The sequence below is a fragment of the Rhamphochromis longiceps genome, linkage group LG3, assembly GCF_057381845.1.
Source record: "Rhamphochromis longiceps isolate RC_006_pf linkage group LG3, R_longiceps_female_GT1.1, whole genome shotgun sequence".
NCBI classification, from domain to species: domain Eukaryota; kingdom Metazoa; phylum Chordata; class Actinopteri; order Cichliformes; family Cichlidae; genus Rhamphochromis; species Rhamphochromis longiceps.
This window is the reverse complement of record NC_140559.1, coordinates 42,294,172-42,316,512: the sequence shown is the minus strand read 5'-3', so window position 1 is coordinate 42,316,512 and position 22,341 is coordinate 42,294,172. Positions and strand designations below refer to the sequence as shown.

General features: G+C 42.7%; 1 protein-coding gene across 1 annotated transcript in view; it reads left to right on the top strand.

Annotated features, from left to right (window-relative positions):
* The window catches only part of tesk1b (testis associated actin remodelling kinase 1b), a 35,234-nt gene that overhangs the window by 8,687 nt on the left and 4,206 nt on the right, over positions 1-22,341 (top strand). The window contains exons 3-7 of the mRNA XM_085398418.1: positions 11,834-11,955; positions 12,886-12,934; positions 15,195-15,341; positions 16,193-16,275; positions 22,034-22,124. Coding sequence (XP_085254544.1) covers positions 11,834-11,955; positions 12,886-12,934; positions 15,195-15,341; positions 16,193-16,275; positions 22,034-22,124 — 492 coding nt within the window. The remainder of the gene's footprint in view (positions 1-11,833; positions 11,956-12,885; positions 12,935-15,194; positions 15,342-16,192; positions 16,276-22,033; positions 22,125-22,341) is intronic.

The window sequence follows — 22,341 nt, the reverse complement described above, 5'->3', positions numbered from 1 at the left end:
ATGCCTGCCCTGCTGTGCGCCCTGTCTCCAGTTTTCCAAGTATGTGTATCGAGTTCCCAGAACGGAGCCATACCAGCAATTATAAAATTACTGCAGATGGACCACTAGCAGTCTTATTTTTCACTTACTGTGCTCCTGACTGAGCTGAGCTTAATAAGGTCAGAGCCCAGATGTTATCTTTCAGTGTAGCAGTTGTAGTAGTTTCACCAGTGCGTTCCAGTCTTTCTGCTCATTACTACAAGCAGCCTGTTATCTTAGTGTTATATTTAACAAACATGCTGTACGTGATATAATTCCCCATTTCCTGATTGCTTTATTCTTTTGGTAATTGAGCTTCAGCATCACTGCCAGTTTTCTCACAAACACTGAATTTCCATGAAACTCCTCACTGTAAGAAAGCCAGTCTTCCTGGTAATTATCATACATGCTGTGATTAGCCCGACTGGAGGCTGTGTGTGCATTTGTTTTGGACTCTGCCTAAACCTGATGTAAGATAACAAGCTCATGGAGAGTAAGTGGATAAGAAGTGGGATTTAGGAGTGTTGTCCCTGTGATTGAAGTGTGTCGGTCAGCTGTATGTGACGAGTTGGTAAGATGAAGGAAATGGTTTGTCAAACGCTGCTGTGCTGCTGCTGTTTGAGTGTTTATCAAGTTTATATCTGCCATCAAGACCTGTTGCTAGGCAAAAATTCACTATCATCAGCTATATTTGGCTTCTAGCAATTAGACTGTTTCCTGCTTTCTTAAATGTAGGGATTTTTTTTTCTTAAAAAAAAAATTGTAATAAGGGCTTTGATATTTGATCATTTTAAATCAGGTTTAACATAGAGCTAGATTATTTTCAGCCCACCCGCTATAGTTAACAAGCTGTCATTTATCCACTATTTGTAGACCTGAAATTAATTTTGTTTAGTTTGCGGGTTATACCGTATTTCCCGGACTACAAAGCGCACCTAAATATTAGCCGCACAAGCTAAAATCAGGGGAAAATCCTGTTTTGTACATACATTAGCCGCACCTGACCAAAAGCCGCAGGTGTTTCAATGTTGACTTATCATATGTAAGAGAATATGCACAAAGGGAATTGTCAGGAAAGAGATGGCTGTTTGGAGACATCACTTTTATTAATATTTTGAAAAACAAGTTATGGGTACATATTTGCACATGTAGTACATAACAGTAACCTACAGCACACCAGAAAAATAGATTCAGACTACCTTTTAGGCTCAGGTGCAGTGACACAGCTTTAACAAGAAGAAAAGTCAGTCATTCACCACCATCTTTCTCTTCTTCCTGCGCACTAAAACCACCAAAGTCCTCTTCTCCAGTGTCGGATACAAACAGGCTCAGGATGGCTTCGTCATCCACTCTTCTTCTCTCCTTCGTTGTCACTTTCAAAACCAAAGAAATCCTCATTGTCAGTGTCAGAGTCGAACACCCTCAGAAGGGCCGTGGCGGTGTCCTCCTCTCCATCATGCAGCAGTCCAGCCCTTCAAAATCCGTTGGTGATCGTGGATGTTTTCACACTTTTCCACGCTGTCAGAATCCACCGGTGGAGTTGGGCATAACTTGCTTTTTGGGCATAACTTGCAAGTTTATCGCCGCTCATCATCCACGCCTCCCGCTGAATGCGTAGCGCTACTTTGAAGTTTGTTTTTCGCGCTACTTCGTATGGCACTACGTTGCCTGGCGGACGGACATGTGACTAACATACCACTCTTGAACCCCGATCCTTCCGCCAGGCAACGTAGTGCCGTACAACAGCGGAACACACAAAACAAATCGTCTTACGATATCACAAAAATCATGGAAAATCCATAGAAAAGCCGCACCTGACTAAAAGCCGCAGGGTTCAAAGCTTGTGCAAAAAGTAGCGGCTTATAGCCCGACATTTACGGTATGTACATTATATTTAGCAAATAAACGTGCTAGCTAATAAAGTTTCTTCCTTAAATATTCCTTAATAGAGTATGCTTTGTAGGTAGGTTGTATTTTTATTCAATTTCAGGATTATTTTATTTAAGCCACTTAACATTGACCTGTGAATCATTTAGGTACATAAAGATGCCTAACTCGATAAATGAGCTTGTATCGTCTGCATATAACAAACAGCATGGTAAACAATGAGACTGAAGTTATGTCTTTTGGCACTTTGTTACTGGCAGCCTGTCACAAAAACACAGAACTTGTTCCAATTTCATTAGTTGAATCGTGTGTGTGTGTGAGAGAGTGTGTGTGTGTGTGTGTGTGTGTGTGAGTGTGAGAGAGAGAGAGAGATAAAAAATTGAGGAAAACTGGGCAAGTAGAGGACAAAAGATGTGTCAGGACTGGGGAAAAAACATCTACAGTAGATTAACGATATCTGAAAGTCCTTAAAGTGGGAAAAATCCAGCACAGGACCTGACTGATGCATCTGGCCCTTCAGTCGACCCATGTACTGTTCACTGAAACCTCATCAGAAATGGTTGCAAGTCTTACAGTGGGGCAAAAAAGTATTTAGGCAGCCACCGATTGTGCAAGTTCCCCCACCTAAAATGATGACAGAGGTCAGTAATTTGCACCAGAGGTACACTTCAACTGTGAGAGACAGAATGTGAAAAAAAAAAATCCATGAATCCACATGGTAGGATTTGTAAAGAATTTATTCGTAAATCAGGGTGGAAAATAAGTATTTGGTCAATAACAAAAATACAACTCAATACTTTGTAACATAACCTTTGTTGGCAATAACAGCGGTCAAACGTTTACTATAGGTCTTTACCAGGTTTGCACACACAGTAGCTGGTATTTTGGCCCATTCCTCCATGCAGATCTTCTCGAGAGCAGTGATGTTTTGGGGCTGTCGCCGAGCAACACGGACTTTCAACTCCCGCCACAGATTTTCTATGGGGTTGAGGTCTGGAGACTGGCTAGGCCACTCCAGGACTTTCAAATGCTTCTTACGGAGCCACTCCTTTGTTGCCCGGGCGGTGTGTTTTGGATCATTGTCATGTTGGAAGACCCAGCCTCGTTTCATCTTCAAAGTTCTCACTGATGGAAGGAGGTTTTGGCTCAAAATCTCACGATACATGGCCCCATTCATTCTGTCCTTAACACGGATCAGTCGTCCTGTCCCCTTGGCAGAAAAACAGCCCCATAGCATGATGTTTCCACCCCCATGCTTCACAGTAGGTATGGTGTTCTTGGGATGCAACTCAGTATTCTTCTTCCTCCAAACACGACGAGTTGAGTTTATACCAAAAAGTTCTACTTTGGTTTCATCTGACCACATGACATTCTCCCAATCCTCTGCTGTATCATCCATGTGCTCTCTGGCAAACTTCAGACGGGCCTGGACATGCACTGGCTTCAGCAGCGGAACACGTCTGGCACTGCGGGATTTGATTCCCTGCCGTTGTAGTGTGTTACTGATGGTGACCTTTGTTACTTTGGTCCCAGCTCTCTGCAGGTCATTCACCAGGTCCCCCCGTGTGGTTCTGGGATCTTTGCTCACCGTTCTCATGATCATTTTGACCCCACGGGATGAGATCTTGCGTGGAGCCCCAGATGGAGGGAGATTATCAGTGGTCTTGTATGTCTTCCATTTTCTGATGATTGCTCCCACAGTTGATTTTTTTCACACCCAGCTGCTTGCCTATTGTAGATTCACTCTTCCCAGTCTGGTGCAGGTCTACAATACTTTTCCTGGTGTCCTTCGAAAGCTCTTTGGTCTTGGCCATGGCGGAGTTTGGAGTCTGACTGTTTGAGGCTGTGGACAGGTGTCTTTTATACAGATGATGAGTTCAAACAGGTGCCATTCATACAGGTAACGAGTGGGGGACAGAAAAGCTTCTTACAGAAGACGTTACAGGTCTGTGAGAGCCAGAGATTTTCCATGTTTGAGGTGACCAAATACTTATTTTCCACCCTGATTTACGAATAAATTCTTTACAAATCCTACCATGTGAATTCATGGATTTTTTTTTTTTTTCACATTCTGTCTCTCACAGTTGAAGTGTACCTCTGGTGCAAATTACTGACCTCTGTCATCATTTTAAGTGGGGGAACTTGCACAATCGGTGGCTGACTAAATACTTTTTTGCCCCACTGTATATAGCGTCTTTCTGTGTGTGTGCTTGCAAATATGTCTCACTGTCCATGTAAAATGTAAAGAAGTGACGGTTTTCCAAAGAGTTTTGCACAGTACTGTACTCGTTTATGTTTGCATTTTCATAACATTTCTACTCTGCCTCTCACTCATTCGGTTTTTATTGGATTAGCTGAGCTTAACTTTCAGTGGATCCTCTAATTACTGAAGAAATACCCCCGATGTACCTGTTACTCAATGTTGGGATTTCTGTGATGGTGGCAGGAATGTTTTCCTCTTCTTTCTAACATTTTATAGATTTGGCAGTTGCTTTATGGATTTATTACCCAGGTCGATTTATATTAGAAAAAACGACTTTCTTGCAGAAAACAAAATCTTTTCTTCCATCGTATTGGTCTTACACTTCCTGAAATGGCATGGGGGAGAGGGAAATAAAACATTTTTGTAACCAGCAAATCTGGGAATCTCCCAGCGTCCTGCTGGATCATTGTCATGTTGATTACATCCTGACACGTCCTGTGTCAGGATGTAATCGGTTCTTAGTAAATCCCGGTGGCTGGAACGATTTCAGCTCTGGAAATCTAAAACGACAACAAAGGAGGAGAAAAAAACAGATCTCCTGTGTTGCATACACACAAACCACGATCCATCATCAGCTGTCTCCTGTGTGCCTGTGATCATTTTCAGTGTTTGGGATTAGGAGGCGGGCTGGGTGTATGTGCTTGTGTTACTGTTGGATGGTGGTGTTGGTATGGGAGAGCCAGTGCAGACTTGAAAATGATTGCTTTTAGTGTGGCACTTTTCCCTCATTATTCCCTTCCTCTGTCATTCCAGTCGGGGCCTGCTTTGCTGCAGCTCGCTGCACAAATATTTATCTTTGTTTATATTCTGCACGGCCACACAAACTCGAAAGTGCTGAGCGTGTGGTGTTTCACGTCTTCATTTAAACCGCTGTGTTTATTGAATGCAATTTTTTCAACTTGACTGTGGATTAAAATAGGTAGTTGGGCAAGAGTTGCCCAACACTTATGTTTTCAGGTCCTTCCCTTCTTTTTTTTTTTTTTTTTTTTTCTTTTCCCTTTTTCACCCCCTCTCGTGGTTACCAATAGATTTATATCAGGAGACACTTTGTGTGTTTACATTGGTGCACAATGAGCGTTTCCTCCCGTCCACTTGTTGGTGGGGCTGTAGTCTTAGCTAAACCTCAAGGAGAGCAACTCCCCTGTAAGAAGGTAAACAAGTGGTTCAGTATTTGTGTCGCCAGTGACGGTGGCTCAGTTCACTGTTCCATTAAGGAGTCACCTCAAGAAAACAAGATGTACTCTCTCTCACTACTTGCAGTATTAAAGCCACACATGGTAATTTATTGGCTGTTTGTGTTTCATACATATATCTTCCTCCAAAATCTGCCACTTCCAAATCCAGCGGAAATATGTCCTCACTATATTTGATAAAAACATAAATTCCCCTAAAAATCTGAAATTAAGGACAAGTAATAGTCAGGTAATTACAAATAACACTTTCCAAAGTGTACCTGAATGAATTTCCACCTTGGACTTTGTTTCTTTTGGTCTTTTATTTTGAAATTCACTTAAAAATTAGGCCTCCGGATGATTTCCTTGCATTTAAGAAGGTTAACACGGCAAGGACCCAGGTCTGTCTTTCTTACTAGACTCCAGCACAGCTCCCAGGTAGATCCAGTCTTGGGGAGGCGGGGGTTGTTAGGTAATAATTTTTAAAAAGTTGGTGTTGTCATTTATGCGCATGGATTTGATGAGGTGTTACTTATATTGTATTTAATATGGACTCTAGAAGCTATCACTACAGCTGTATAACATCTTGTATGTCCATGTATCAGTGAAGGAAGTAATTTTTCTAGAAATAATCAGACACTCGATGACCTTAGTTAAAAAAAAATAAATAAATAAATAAAATATCAGTCATGTCTCATGCATGTATTAATCCAGTCGATCCAGACCTGGTCCTCATGTTCCTCTGTCTGGTTTAGCAGCCTCTCTGGGGTCAGCGATGATGACAGTGTGTTGCTGCATGCGTGAACTTAAATGACCCCTCTTTGTTTTGGCCTGTGTGTGAGGAGGCGTGGCCGGCTCAGTGTTGTTGTTGTGCAACAGACAGTGATCGGTTTTGTGACAGCTCGTGGACTGCACGCCTCCTGGATCAGGTTGTGTTTCTGAACCTGACCTGACCGCGCAGAGTGGGACCTCCCTGCTCGTTCACTGATGGACCAGCGCTTGGCTGGGTGCCTCGTCTCTGTCGTTTCCACGCGTGCGTTCTTATTGAAACGCAGTCTGTAAGCTTCTTCACGCTATAACTGAGAGCAGTGCCTCAGGCAGCAGCTTAAGCCTTGAGTTGTTTTGCAGAAGTAATTTTATCCATCAAACACAAGTTTACTTCCCCCCCCCCTCGGGACTTTGCTTGGTCTCTTCACACTTCAGCGTAAACCTCACGTGTCAGTTTGGTTGATGTGTTGCTTCCTTTGTTAAAAATGTCTTGAAATGCTGATTGTGAGATAAATGTTGCTTTCCTTTTGTTAAAATACTGTGTAGGAAGCACATTTAGTGATGATGATGATGATTATTACTTTTTTTGAAAGGGATGTTTTTCTTTCATATGCATCTACAAGCCAGTACTGTGAGGAGATTTGCCACATTTGTTTTGCTGTATACTACAAGAAACGCATTTTAGTCCAGTCTCCTTGTATTTCCACTTTCTGATGTGGTTTGAAGGCTGATTTACTTTTCATTAAAGTAGCCAGAGACGGGCTACTGCTGGTGGGAAGCTGAAGTAACCATGAAATCCTCAAGGCCTTTGGAGTTGACCCCATGTCTGGAGGCAAAGTCAGTGTGTGTGTGTGTGTGTGTGTGTGTGTGTGTGTGTGTGTGTGTGTGTGTGTGTGTGTGGTTACAGCCAGCCACACTCCACCCTCTGCAGCAGTGTGTGATCTGTTCAGCACAGATTTTCTAGTCGCCACTACAAGGTGAAATCACACAAAACATAGCATTACATGAAATGAACATCAGCTTAAATGTTAGTGAAGCTTCTTTGATATTCAGGAAAAATTGTGTTTACATATCATAAAATGTAATCTGCATTTTACACTTTACCAAAAACATTTATGTTTGTTTCATTTATGTTTATAGTCCAAAATCCTTAAGGTTCACTTGTTTGTGGTGAAACCGATTTGTTAAATAGGTGGTAGTAATAGTAGCAGTGACTGCATTTTTCAGTGTATTATATTCTTCGTGCCAACATAAACAAAATGATTTTTTATTTTTTTTTTTGGTTAATTTTCCCTCTTATCCACTTTGCCTCAAAGTCAGTTAGCAGCTCTAGCTAACATTAGAAATGGATTCATTAATATTAAAAAATATTAATCGCAAATGCCAAAACAACTGCCGTGTTTTGGCATTGAGACTCCTTACAGCAGTTCGCGGGCTGAGGGTACCTTGCGCTTGGATTAAACCCTGGCTGCAGCTTGCTGCATTAACCGTAAGAAGCCTGGCAGTACCGCAGCACTGCAGAAACGACCATCTGTCAGGTTAAACTACAGGTCTGGTCTCTCTGAGGCTGCAACAAATGTGTAGTTTTTCTCATAGTACGGTTTACATATGCTCTTTTCAAACCAGTCTTTCCTTCCAGTGCGTTGTCCATCTGCATCTCTGGCACGTCCTTCCCTCCCTCGCTGTGCATCAGTCTGCCTCATCGGGCTGCTGGCTAATGACAGACGCTGCTGCACGTTGGCTCTACTGAGCGAGACGGCAAAAAATGCCAGTGACCTTTCCTCTGCTGACAGCAGCACTTTACAAGGCTCTGTGTGTTTGAAGGCGAGCGTTAGGGTGTGGCTGGGCACATGCATGTGAGCAGAAGTCTTTTTTTTGTGTGTGTATGTGTGTAATTGGTTCATATCATGGATAATCTCTCTATGTAGGCATGGACATTCCAGTGGCGAGTCCTTGGAGATGACCATCAAAGTGCTTGGAATGAAAAACACCACGCATACGCTGTTAGCCTTACAGAGTTCAGCTTTTCAGATGGCCAAAAAAACCAAACTGCACACGTAAGAAAGGTTTGCACTTGAGCTCCATGCTGAGTCAGGCTGACTCTATGATGATGAGTGAGAGGTTGTTTGTTTGGGAGCTTAAACTGTCAGGACAAAATTTGACAGGTCGAACAGGGCTGCAGTTCCAACCACTGCTGTCTCAGCAGTTGGTGCATGTTTGCAATGTAACCTGCCTGTGCGAGTCAGTGTGTGTCTGTGTGTGGCTGCCCGTTAATCACAGGATTACACAGCAGAGTGTCAAAAAAAAAAAGATATCGTCTAAGTGTGTGAAGGCAGAGAAACCTAGACAAGTGTGATGTGAATCCACAGCCATGCAGGCTGCTTTCCAAGAGAAATTGGTGCTAATGTGTGCACAAAGAGGCTTTTTAAGTATAAAGTAACCTTTAATCAGCTTCAAGGCTCCATCTTCCAGCCCACATGAGTCTGCATCAGCCTCTAAGTGCAGCAGATGTATAAAGAGAAGTGGAGATTAGTCCTGCACTTCTACCCTCTACACTTGTGCTGCTCAGCCTTCCTTTTTATTCTGCAACAGGAAGTAAGCGACTGTTCACAAGTGCAGTTGTGTCCGTGTGCGAGTCTTACATGTGTGCACCCATGCATGCGTGCAGCGCTTGCAGTCTGGAGTCCTCGAGCGACCTTTTTAAGAAGAGACACAGCAGCCAGTCGATGAGAGTCGGCCTCAGAGTGTGTGTGTGTGTGTGTGTGTGTGTGTGTGTGAGAGATTACTCACTGCACTCTAGTCTGTACTCTAATAGGCTTTGTGGTTTTTCTATCATCAGTCAGATCCAGAGCTCAGCTAAGATCCAGGCCAGTGTCACTCTGACTTTAGTTCACGACTGCAGACTTTGACCCTCTCTCACGCTCTCTCACTCCTTCGCTTCACATTTATTATGTCACAAATGAAGATAAAAGGTTACCGGTTTAGCTTTTATTGTTAGCTAAAAGGATATTTGATGTATAGCCAAGCTTTAAGGTCACTGTTTTAGACTGTGCATGTAAATAAGACTCCACGAGACACTGAATTGCATCCTGCTAACCCTAACAAACAGACTGAGCGGGTTTAAAGGGGGTTTAGAGACCGCTTTAGAAACATTTAACACTGATTCAGTCTGTTTGGCATGTATATGTAAATTATACTTCCCAAAACCACATCATAGTGCTGTCAGTGTTAATCTCGTTAAAATGATGTTAACGCCATAACTGCATTAACGCAGCAAATCTCTGTTAACGAGTTACCGCGGATGGCCCCGTGCGTGGGGCTGGCCGGTGTTAGCACGGTTAGCTCGTTAACGCGTTGATGCTGTCCAATGCTTTCCAGAAAGTAAAAATGCTGTTGAATTTCTACCACTGAAAGGTGTTCATGTGTGATCACTTTAACCTTTCTTGGTGTTGTCAGCTATTGAAGGCTCGACTGATGTGATTTGACCGATAGAAAAGAGCAGATTTAAAGTTGGCGGCTAAAAACCTGAGCAAAAGAATGAAGCATGTATGTCTGCATGCGCCATGTAAACGCTTGTACCCTTATACTTAAATTTGTCTGGTTTTCTGACCCGTGTTGTCCAGAGTTATGTCAAAAAAGTTGTAAAAAGATATCAAATGAAGTCTTCTATTCTGTATTAAGACTTTTTATTAATATAGTGTTTCACAGGACAGGAGCGAGTGGATATTCTAGCAAATCCACCCCAAGTTCAGACGGACGTCTCAAATTCTGCAAGCTTCAGGTCACATGTTAAAATTCATGATGGTGCAGTTTTTAAAAAGATAAAGTATGGCCTGTTTGGAAGGATTTCTAGAAGGAAGCCTCTTTTCTCCATGGCAGCATTGTTTCAGTTTTCAAAGATGCATTTGAACAAAGCCGAAGACTTCTAGAGCAATGTGCTTTAGACAGACCAAAGTGGAGATGTTTGGCCGTAATGCACAGCTCCATGTTTGGCATGTTTGCTGTAAACCAAATATCAGCATGGTAGTGCAGGGATGATGATTTGGGCTTGTACAGCCACAGGACCTGGGGACCTTGCAGTCACTGAGTCGACCATGAATCCCTCTGAATACCAAAATGTTCTAGAGTCAAGTATGAGGTCAGCTGTCTGACACGTGGCAGAAACTGGGTCATGCACCAGCACAATGACCTGCAGACATGGCAGGAAATCTACAACAGAATGACTGAAAAAGAATTAAAGGGTTGTAACGGACCAAAGTCCAGACCTCAACCTGACTGAAATACTGTGGAAATTTTTTTTTTGAGAGCTGCACATGGTAAATGGCCTGTATTTGTATAGCGCTTTACTAGTCCCTAGGGACCCCAAAGCGCTTTACACATCCAGTCATCCACACATTCACACACTGGTGATGGCAGCTACATTGCAGCCACAGCACCCTGTGGCGCACTGACAGAGGCACATGAATGAATGCCTGCAAACCTTAGCGAATTGAAGAGTGGCCCAAAATTCCTCCACTATAATAAAGGTGGTTCTACAAGCTGCTCAATGTCCTTTTCTCACATTTACGTACTTATTTTTCAGTAACTGGTAAATTTGTAAATGTACCGATACCCTGTTACAATTGTTTGTGGTGAGATGTTACAACAACACTGTTGCGCGTCATAGCAAGGCTCAGCATTTACTGGAGCAGTGCAGCATGTTGTGTTTTTTTTGGTGTTGGCTCCTTTATGCAAGAGTACGCTCTCACAGAGCTGCTAGACATACTTTTAGACATTTTGGACAGGACCCAAAGTAAACCAGTTGAATACACGTAGCACTACTAGAGGACAAATGAGTTATTTTAATTCCAGCTTAATTGGCTGTAACAATAATGCTTTGGACCAGTTAAATACTCTAACATCATCGAGCTATATTTGTTTGCACGCCAAAGTATTTGTGATTGCTTTAATGGTAAAACAATTAACTTTTATAGACTTGTTAAATTACAAAAAATCTCTAAAGGCAGCAGATGAAGCGTGAGGGGTCAGAATGCATAAAATGATAGAAAACGAAGTCAGAATTTAGCAGCAGTCCTCTCTAATTGATTCACAATGCCAACATTTTCCTTTCACACTTACTCGTACATGTAAAACACTTAAAGTGCTGGCCTTTCTCACCACGCACACGCACAGCAAACATTCCCAGAGTGTTTTGCTTTCATCTGCTGCTCGTACACATTTCTGTGGAAGTCAAACTACTTGCCAAGCAAATATGCACAAACATGCACCCGCCAGGAAGCATGTCGCATCGCCATAGTTACCATACCAGACGGCCTCATTGTCATGGCAGCAGGTTTGGTCAGACGAGCAGCCAAGAGGAGTGTGGAAGAAACTCGACCGACCCTCTAAATGCTTCGTGGCCGGTTTCCAGATATCATTCAGTCAGCACTTAGATTTTTATTGCTTCAGAGGGTGTTGATGGTGTGACTGATGCATGTGTGATAGATCCGTCATCACCAGCGCTGCGCCGCACGCCTACTCTCCTCAGCCATACATCTGTTAACTGTGAGGCGTCTTAAATATTTCTTTCATCCAAATGTGGAGCAGTCATGGATTCTTCCGGGGTGTGAGGCAGATTTTAAGTGTTTTTGCTTGTGATGACAAATTGTCTTTTCGGCTTTTCAGCTCTCGTTGCTTCAGTTGATCTAAATAAAGCGTTTGTGCTCCTTTCCCTTTCATCATCCAGGTGCAACACCGTGTGTCTGGTCAGGTGATGGCTCTGAAGATGAACATCCTGGCCAGTAACAGGGCCAACATGCTCAGGGAGGTCCAGCTCATGAATCGACTATCGCACCCTAACATACTCAGGTAACTGAAATGTTGGCTTTCCATCTCACTGTTAACATAAACTCAGTTTTTACCTTTTCATTTAAAAACGTTTCTTTCCAGTGTTTGATTTTCATTGTGATGGCATGTCTCATCGTACACTGTTTAGAATAATCGGCCTTCAAACACTGGTGATAGATGTGGTTTGTGTGGTCCACAAGAAGAGCCCGCAGACTAGATTTTCAGTTGGTTCATTGTCAGTGATTGCACTGCTGTGTCTGTATCGTTCAGTTCTGTCCGGTGTTGAACTGTTTTGGTTTTGTTTGTTTTGGGGTTTTCTTGCACAATTGCACTTTGTGTAGTCCTGCGTTTGTTTGTCATGTGTAGCACCACATGGAGGAACGTTGTCTCGGTTCACCGTGTACTGTACCACTGCACATGCTTGAAATGACAATAAGGCCACTTGACTTGAAAATAACTTTTTAATGACCTTTTAATAAGAGTCTTTGGCACTTTTTGCCGTAGCCTGAAGTGTACATGGATGTAAAAGCGGGTGGGCTATAAAAGGTCCATAGACCACATTGGTGCGCCACACCTGATTTAAAAACATTTAAAACAAACAAAACAAACGGCAAAACAACTTGGTGCAATTAGCTGCACAGCAGACCATGTTATTGAACGATTGCAATAAAATGCTCCAGAAGCCACAAACTGTCTCGAGTTCCAGCTCAGTGATTCAGATTAGCAGATGCGACACTTGCCCGGCAGCTTCCTCTGTCGGGACATGCCTCTCAAAACAGCCGTGCTTTGATAAAACCATTTTTTAAACTGTTGACACTGTTTAAATGGTTGTGTAATATACCCTGTGATAGAACCTGTCCCGGGTGTGTCCACCATACTAAAAAAAAATCCTTGAAATGTTTAAAAAGTTTAGACTTGACATTAATATATGTTCCTGTACTTTACCCACAGGTTTATAGGAGTGTGTGTCCATGAGGGGCAGCTCCATGCTCTCACAGAGGTAAGTCTCATTAATGTGCTACAGCACAGATGGCGATCTGGTTTTGATCTCCTCATTTTGCCCTTTGTAGTGGTAACAGGCGGCTGTGTGCATCTGCATGAAAGCAATGATGTGACCAGAAACTGATATTTATCTGCCTTTGTCCTCACTATAAACATTGTAGCAAACAAGATTCCCTTGTAGCAAGAAAAAAAAGTCAAACTCATCAAATGGAGGGAAAATATCTGCAGCCTCAGTCTGTGGTTTTTAATTCAGTCTGTATGAGAAAGCCAGCCTAAATTAATGTTATACATTGGTTTTTGAGCTCACTTTACACTGAACGTGACATTTATTGTGCATTTTATATCTTTTACATTATTTATGTATGCTTTGAGGCATTTATGAAAAGTTTTGGCTCTTTTGATTTTGAAATCAAATTTAAATTGCACTCTGATCTCACCGTCTGAGTTTTAAATCTGGCCGTAAAGAGATGGTTTCTTCAGATCCTGTACTTCAAACTAGTATGGGTCGAGTTATTGGTCCCGGGGGGAGGAGAAAGAGAATCAGGCCTGCTGTAAGGCATCGGCTGGCTTTTTAATTTGCTAAATATACCCGTCTAATATCATCTTTGTTTACTGTTGTGTAAACTTTACATGTTGCAGTCAGTTATTTTTGAGAGGTTGTCTGACGCAGGCGTAGTGTCAACCTCATTAATTTAGTCAGTTAATTTGAAAATTGATCTTAAAAGACTCATAAATATTATTATTCAATTAACTGAGCCCTGCCCTCCAGTTTAAGTGTTTAGGCAGGTTGGATGAATGTGATTCTCAGGATTTTTCTTCTGAAATTGGTGATTTCATTTTCATTTCTCCACATAAACCCAGAACAGGCGGTACAAGCGTCTGTAACTGCGGTACACTTAATCCTGGCCAGACTGAGGTCACACGGTTCATAACAGGTCACCTGTTTCTTAGATGTTGCCATAGTAACTGAGCAGCTGGTCAGTAAAAAGCATAAAGGTCAGGAGAGAAGAGGCGTACCTGCTCTAACGTCAGGTAGTGTCTTTAGTGGGTCGTGTTGGTCAGAGGTTTTATAACTTTTTGTTTTTCTTAATTTTTTCTTTTATTTAAATGATTGATTGACCAAGAGGTTTTATCATCATTCACATTTTTAGAAATGGGGAAATTCTTGTCACCTTGTGGTTAAATTGTTTATCATGCAACCTCAGTGGCTTCCCGTACAAATGAGAGCTTCTGTTGCATATCAATTTACAGAATATCCTGGGGGGGTTTTTTGAGTTTTTTTTTTTTTTTTTTGTTTTTTCCCCCCAAAATTTGGCTGTCAGCTCAACTTCTCATAAATGAAAGTGACATTTTCAACCATTGAAATAACAATGCATACAAACAGATTTCCAGTCTTCACCCAGCAGATGACTTGATGAATATGAAAAGTCGTGGCCTAAATAAACTACTTTAATCTTCAGTGAGGTTTGCCTGGCACAGTTCAACGCAGGAAGATTAAGTGCTTGAAAACTTGAGATTTAATTCTGATCTGCTCTTAACTATAACAAAATGCACTAAAAAAGGATCCGTAGTTGTTGTTGCAGAAGACTTGATGTTTGAGTGCGTATGACAACATTTTAGTTCAGTTACATTGTATTAATATAGCACAACAGCAATGCTGGAGACTGTTTGGCCACATGAACACCTGCACCCTCACATACTTTGGACATGCAGTAAAATTCAAGTATTTTAGGACCATCTGTGTCAACCTCTAGAGAAGAAGGATGCTAGGCTATGAAATCGCTGTAGATGCCATGGCACTGTATCTTGAAGTAAACTGAGATGATGTTTAAACAAACATGAAGAAAAGGAAAGCGGATGCTGCCTTCTTGTAACGTGGATGGTTGTGGACACATGACAGTGTGCTCTAAGAATGCAGCGATGTTTGCAGTATCCAGACTGCTGTTGTCCTTGTTAAATAAAGTTGTTTTTGAAAATAAAATCATTTGACTGAAAGCAATGTCAGGTTAAAGATTAAAACCTACAGTAAGAAGAAACCCAGATGATAAGCATTAGCAAGCATTTGGTGTCTGTGTGGAGGAAGAGCTTCGTTTTTCCTTTTTCTTTTTTTAAATAGGAAAACACCTCTGGAAGCATTTTCCTTTAACAACACTGGAAGCAGCTTTTATCTCAACATTTTTAAGCAGAATGAGATGCATGCATAATCAGTATAATTAATATAACTAATTGTGTTTTTGTTTGGTCTCCTGATAATTCAGTACATCAATGGTGGCAACCTCGAGCAGCTGTTGGACAGCGACGTGTACCTGTCGTGGAGTGTGCGACTCAGCCTTGCTCTGGATATCGCCCGGGGACTGAAGTACCTGCACAGCAAGGGCATCTTCCACAGAGACCTGACCTCCAAGGTGATTACACACACGGTGCTCATGTACTGCTCGCACACATCACTGAGAATCAACACTCACTGAACCCACTCGCTCAGAAGGTTGTGACGCACATAGGCGTATGAATGCGCCACAATAGCACGAGGGCTACAGGTGAGCGCGCACACACGCACAGGGAGGCGCAGGAGTGTAAATACTTCGTGATTGGTAAACAGAAGGAAGGTGAAAAAGATCTGAGTACAGATTTAAAGGCGCTGCAGGTGCGTTACAAATCGTAAAATTACATCTGATGCTATCACAGAGGTCCAGTGTTGCACCTGGATCTGTGCCAAACAGCAGCCAAAACATCTGTGGGAGTCTTGGCAGGCGACCTTTACACACTTAGAGCCCCTACTCTCGTCTGTTTTTTTTTCTCAAATTTTATTTTTATAGGTTGTTTTTGAGTATGCTACAGGAGCCTGTGTGTTTTATTGTATTTAAAATGCACATTAATAAACATTGTGTAAAAATGTACCAGATTTGGTGATTGCAGGCTTATCATCTGTGCTCCCGGCAGGTCGTAGACTTTTGTAAACTACTGCCAGTAACGTCATTATGCAACAGCTGATAATCCGCTGCATTCAACACTAGTGAGTGGGCATCACATGTCGTGCGTCCAGAGTATTTCTAGGAGTGTAAAGGAAATAATTTGGGGGGGACGCTGCGATCTGATGCTCTGAATGTCTGAATTTTCTTAAAGTTTTCTTCTTCTTGCAAAAAACTAACCAAAAACATCTTTGCAGGCATGCAGAAAGCACCGCTCTCACATATTGTGGATGCACAGTTTGCTGCAGCAATAAAGTGATTCATGTGACCTTTGCCCCTCTGTTCAGAACTGCCTGGTGCGCTGGGAAGGTAGCGTGTGCTCGGCCGTGGTGGGAGACTTTGGCCTGGCAGAGAAAATACCAGATTACAGGTCAGTCCGTCGACACCTATCAGCTGTGTGATTAGATAAGTCGTGCTCAATAAATTCCACTCCTGCACTCGTCTCCGCTCTGTTTATATTCCATGCCATATCTTTCTCCGTGCACTCTCGAAATATTTCCCTCAACTTCTGCTTTTCTCCTGGAGACGTTCGGATGAGACACAGTCACACACAGAGACTGTTGCTCACTCCCGATCAGTCAGGTTTTTCCAAAGTACACAGGCACACGCTGCCTCCGCTCTGTTTCATAGGTCCAGGGGAAGGCAGACGGGACGGCACTTGGCTCGCAGTGATGTTTTCAGTGGGGTTTTTTTTTTTTTTTTTGTGAGCTTTTATGACACACCACTAACTCACAGCTCTGTTGCTGGTGTCGCGTTATGACTCTTCCCCTTCGTTTTTGCAGCTGCATTTCTAGTGACATTTATGTGGTTTCTACAATTCATCACTGGCCTGTACAGGCTATAAATGACCAGCAATCCTCAGATGTGTCTTTATTTTAATTTCTGCAGCTATTTTTCCACTGACATCATGTCTGTTAAGTGGCGGATGATCAGATTCTTGGCATAAAAGGGCCCCGCTCTAAAGATTGAGGGGAAAAGACGTTAAAATGTTTACAGAAGAAAAAGTCGTTCAACAAAGTGTTAGTAGAGGGGACAAAACACAAATTCTTAGGTTCTCTTTTAAATTGTAGACTTGTTATGCAAACTGTTTTGGTTTTTTTTGTTTTTTTTTTTTTTTAAATCTGACAGTGATCACATGTAAGTATATTCTCTCTGAATCTGTAAAATGACCAGCATGAGGGTTGTTGCAAGATAGTTGGAAAATAGAGAAATTATTCAAGAAGCAGTGCAGCATCTTAATATTTTCTCTTGCAACGAAAGAAGTGGTGTGATGGAGACGGTCCTGATGTCTGTGCCTGAAGTAAGGAGGTCTTGAAAACTTTGAAATGAAATTGTCCCACGGTTCATTAATTAAAATGCAGTTTTTACATAAATGGAAATGAATTTCCACTAGTTGTTACTTGGCTCTAGCTTCACTCACTTTTATTTGAAGAAAAACGGGCAGTCATGTAAAAGCCATTTGTCTGGAAATGGTTGCTTTGGAGGAAACTTGGGAATGTCACTGTGTGGGCAAAAGTACTGGGCCACACATCTTTGACTTCAGGTGCTTTGAGTACCGCTGCCACAGATGTATTGCATCAAGAACACAGACATGCAGTCTGCTTTTAGACATTTGTGAAAGGATGGATCATTCTGAAGAGCTCGATCAGTTGAGTGTGGTGCTGTAACAGGATGCCACCTTTGCAGCAAGCCAGTTTGTGAAATGTCCTTCCTTGTAGATATTCCACCATCAACTGTAAGTGGTGCTGTTAAAAAGTCGCTTCTAGGGCACCAGACTTGGACTTGGGGACTTGGACTTGGGGACTTGGACTTGGGGACTTGGACTTGGGGACTTGGACTTGGGGACTTAGAACTTTTTATTGTCATTGTGCAGTTTCTTGCACAGCGAAATTGGGTAGCTGGACCACAAAGGTGCAAAAGAAAGAAGAGACCAATATACAACAAGGGGGGATAAATAAAATAAAAAGCAATGTATATGTATACATATATATGAGTCAGACTATATACACGGTGTATGTATAAGAAACACTGAAACAGACTGGGACCAGAATATTGCACATGAGCCAAAAATATTGCACAGAACATGGAAAGACTGAGATATTGCACATAGATGATCAACAGCAGTGTCAGGGTGGATGTGTTTGGGAAGTCTTTACACACTCTTAGTTTGCATTAAGAGTTCTGACAGCCCACGGGAAGAAGCTGTTCTTTAGTCTGTTGGTTTTGCACTTGATGGATCTGAGCGTTTTTCCAGAGGGCAGGATGTTGAAGAGGTGGTGGTTAGGATGGAGGTGGTCCTTTATAATTGCCCTGGCTCTGGAGAGACATCTTGAGCTGGCAATTAAGTCCAGGGAGGGGAGTGGAAAGCCGATCACCTTCTCTGCAGTTCTGATGACCCTCTGTAGTCTCTTCTTGTCAGCTGTTGTGCAACCAGTGTACCACACAGGGATGGCGTGCACCAGCACACTCTCGATAGTGGCACGGTGGAAGGACACTAGTTCAGTCTGCGGCCTGTTACATCTCAAAACCCTCAAGAAATGGAGGCGCTGCTGGGCTTTCTTTACTAGGGCTGATGTGTTTGTGGACCAAGATAGGTCCTCAGATATTTGGGTGCCGAGGAACGTAAAGGAGGAACCTCTCCACATAGTCACCTTTTATGGATAGGGGAGAGGGATCGGTTCTTGTTTTGCAGAAGTCCATGACCACTTCCTTTGTTTTCTTGGCGTTTAGGGTGAGGTTATTGTAGTTACACCATTCTGACAGTCGCTGGACCTCATCCCTGTAGGCGGTGTCATCATCGTTGGTGATGAGCCCCATCAGAGTGGTGTCGTCTGCAAATTTGATGATGTTGCAGGGGTGCGGTCACTGGTGTAGATGGTGTATAAGAGTGGACTCAGCACAGATCCCTGTGGTGAGCCAGTGCTGTGAGACAGGGTGGATGATCTCTGGTTGCCAACCTTGACTGATTGTGAACAGTCTGTGGGGAAGTTTTTGATCCATGCACATGTGGAGGGGGGGAGTCCAAGTTTACCAGCTTCTCTATAAGAATGTCTGGGATGATGGTATTGAAGGCCGAGCTGAAATCAAACTTGCCCTGGCATCAACATCAGCACAGAAACTGTGCTTCAGGAACTGTATTGCATGGGTTTCAAGGGCCAAGCAGCTCCTGTATGTTTAATGAGTAGGTTGACCACATGGAATACATAGTTTTCGACCTGGAACAGGGCCTTGGGGAGGTGTTTAAGAATGCCTTAACCCAGGCCTTGCTAGACTCCACCAGTTCCTATGTGTCCATCATCCTTTGAGCTTCCCACCTGCAGGAGGCGCTGTAGGGGATCTGTTGCTTTGTGGATTGGAAGGGGGTTGCAGGTGTAGGCAACCCCCTTCCAGTCTGATATCTGGCAGCTTAAAGCAAACAAACAAAACATAATCCTGTGGTTGCATGTGGTGTTCTTTCATGTGTCTAAATGAAAGCCCTTTCAATGTAAGCAAGCCTTTGTCCATTATAGTGTTGGGCTTTCCTTTTAGGAAGAATTGCATGAGGAGCTGCTCTTGTATTGGTGGCCTGAGGGTGCATGCAGCATGGCTTATGGGCAGGTGTTAAAATGCACGCTATGTTGTAATGAGTTCTCTCTTGCTGTGCATGAATTTTGGTGGCTGCTGATGATTAACGCTGTTAGATAAGAAAAGCAGTGACACCACGAGTGCAGCAGGTTGCTGTGTGTTGTTGAAACAAATAGCTGAACTAAATTTATCTGCACAACTATCTGATAAAGAGTGAGTCACTGCAGAGAACTAACAGGTTAATGTAGTATCCACGAGTATAACACATACTTGCTACAAATGACAGCACTTTACTTTCTGCATCAGAGTTTAGAAAGAGGAAATGCGGTACTTGACATCCATCAGTGTTATGAATTTTTTCACTTTTGGAAAATGCCAAAAAAGGAGTTTTAAGGAGACTAAATGTGTCAGACTAAAGAATTTGTTGTCTTTATGTACAGCATTTTTTTGCAGAAAGGTTTTGGCCATTGGTTGAACAATACGAGTCTGACTACTGTTTTAAAAGGGCTGTCGAGGCTGACCTCAAAGCAGTGCCATAGTCAGTGTGTCTCTGCCCACACATGCTGACAAACACTCTTGTCTCTTTAGTCCTCATCCTCCTCTGTCTCCAGCTATTAAGTTAAAAACACGACTCCTTCGTGTGTGTGTGTGTGTGTGTGTGTGTGTGTGTGTGTGTGTGTGTGTGTGTGTGTGTGTGTGTGTGTGTGTGTGTGTGTGTGTGTGTCCAGCCACTTCACAAGTGTGCGTCACTGTCAGGAGGGGTGACTTCGCTTGTCTCTCTTTCTGCAAAACCTGGCAAAATGTGTCAGATGAGCTGAAAAATAAGGCTGACATTTTTACAGATGCGAGTCTTCCATGTAACTGTCACTGTGGACTTACATACATGCATACTTCCACCTATCCAACATGACAGCTCTGTTTGTTCTAGACTTTGTTTCAATAGCAGCTGGTCAATTGTGGTTTGTTTTTTGTTTTTTTCCAAGGCTGTTTGCTCTTGATTCTATTCAAACACTGTTGCATCCTGCAGCAGGCCGCTAGCAGAAAATGGATGATGTTGGTGGGTGTGTTTTTTGAGTGTGTTTTTGACTGAAACTGCTGTGCTTGTGGCATGGGGAGGGGGGAAAAAAAAGGAAAGAAAAGATGATGACAGGGGTTTAGCGCTCCAAATAAGGTCAAACTATTCCAGTCCTCCTCCTTTTGCTCTCCCGGCTTTGCTGGATCTCTGCTGTCCCTCATAACAAGTCACTCTCGCCCTTCTGCTGATATAATCTGATCTGTTTATGCTGATGACTTTTCTGTTGTGGTGTTTTCCCTGTGCTGCCTTCTGCGGTCGCTCAGTTTGTCTCATTTCTTCCGGTCCACTTCTCCAAATGGTGTTTACACTAGGAGCTGTGACCGTCTCGACTCATCCTTTCTCCCTTCTGTATGGTTTTTTTTTTTTTTTTTTCTTTTTGCTGTATCATAGCCCTCAGTAGCAGATGGAAATAGCACAGAGGAAGTATCTGCCAGGTGTGTGTGTGTGTGTGTGTGTGTGTGTGTGTGTGTGTGTGTGTGTGTGTGTGTGCAGGCAGGCAGGCAGGCAGGCAGGCAGGCAGGCAGGCATGTGTGCAAGCACGTTGTCCTTGCACATTCTTGTCTTCCTTCCTTTTTAATTCGGTCAAAAATTGCACAACAATATCTCCAGATAACTGAAAAACACTGTGGTTCCTTAGATACTGAGGAAGTGCACATAAACACACGTACGCTTGCACAGAGTAACGGCTCACCCCGCACGACCTCTTGATTCGCTTTTGTGTCACTGAATTGGCCTGTGAAGCCTGCTCTTGTTGCACCTTTTATCAATCTGTCATCTTCTTTGGTCTCCTGCACGTCACAGGCTTCTATATAGAAAGTCATCATGTATTGTTTTGCATGAGTCACTACTGGGTTTTTGAAAATGAACATCTGTGTCCTAAAGGCCCTGAAGGTGGCACCATGACAGCTTAAATATGTGAACTGGAGCTAGATAAATACTCAAAAGCATTGACTACAAAAAACAGCTGCATAGTGTTCATGCCAAGCAGCCGATTGTTGCCTCTCCCCATTTTAAGCTGAAGAAAAGCCCTCCTAGGTCGATTTGATTTACAAAATGCTGCAAATTTAGACAAAGATCTTTTACTTCTGTTGAGAAAAACATTAAACTCTGAGAGTCTATTTAGTTATTTTTATGTGATGTCAAAGGGGAAAAAACAAGCCAAAGCATTACATCGGTTTGCTGTTCTGGTAATTGTTTTTTCTGAAGTGGTGAAATGGCCCAAAATGACTCGCAATTACGAAACCTCAGGAGCTGCCTTTGAGTTTGTTTTATCTGACCAGTTAAAAATCAGATTAAATTCAAATGTCGATTGTTTGCGTTTTTATATTAAAGCGTTGGAGGGTATTTGCATCATGAAGAAATCACTTTTAACAAAGTCGAGCATAGAGTCCACGCACATTATCTTAACAAAGGTTAAAAGCAAATTTAACCTGATTCCATTAAACTTGTGCATTTAGAGGTTTTGCTTCTCTTTCCTGTTTTCCTGCAGTGAGGAAGAAGGCCAGGAGCCTCTTGCTGTGGTTGGCTCCCCCTACTGGATGGCTCCGGAGGTGCTCAGAGGAGAGGTGTATAATGAGAAGGTACTGACAGCTCACTTTCTTCACTTCCCTTCAGCTGCATGTTGTTTCAGAAGTCCAAGGTCCACAGTGGGCGTGATGAGAGCTGCTCAAATAAACAGAGGAAACAGGCAGTGATGTACAGCAATCAATATTTAATAAAGTGGTTATGTGGTTATGTAATTGGTGCACTCGTTGGCCTGGGTTATGACTGTTTTCTGTGTAGCGTAGTGGGAATCCT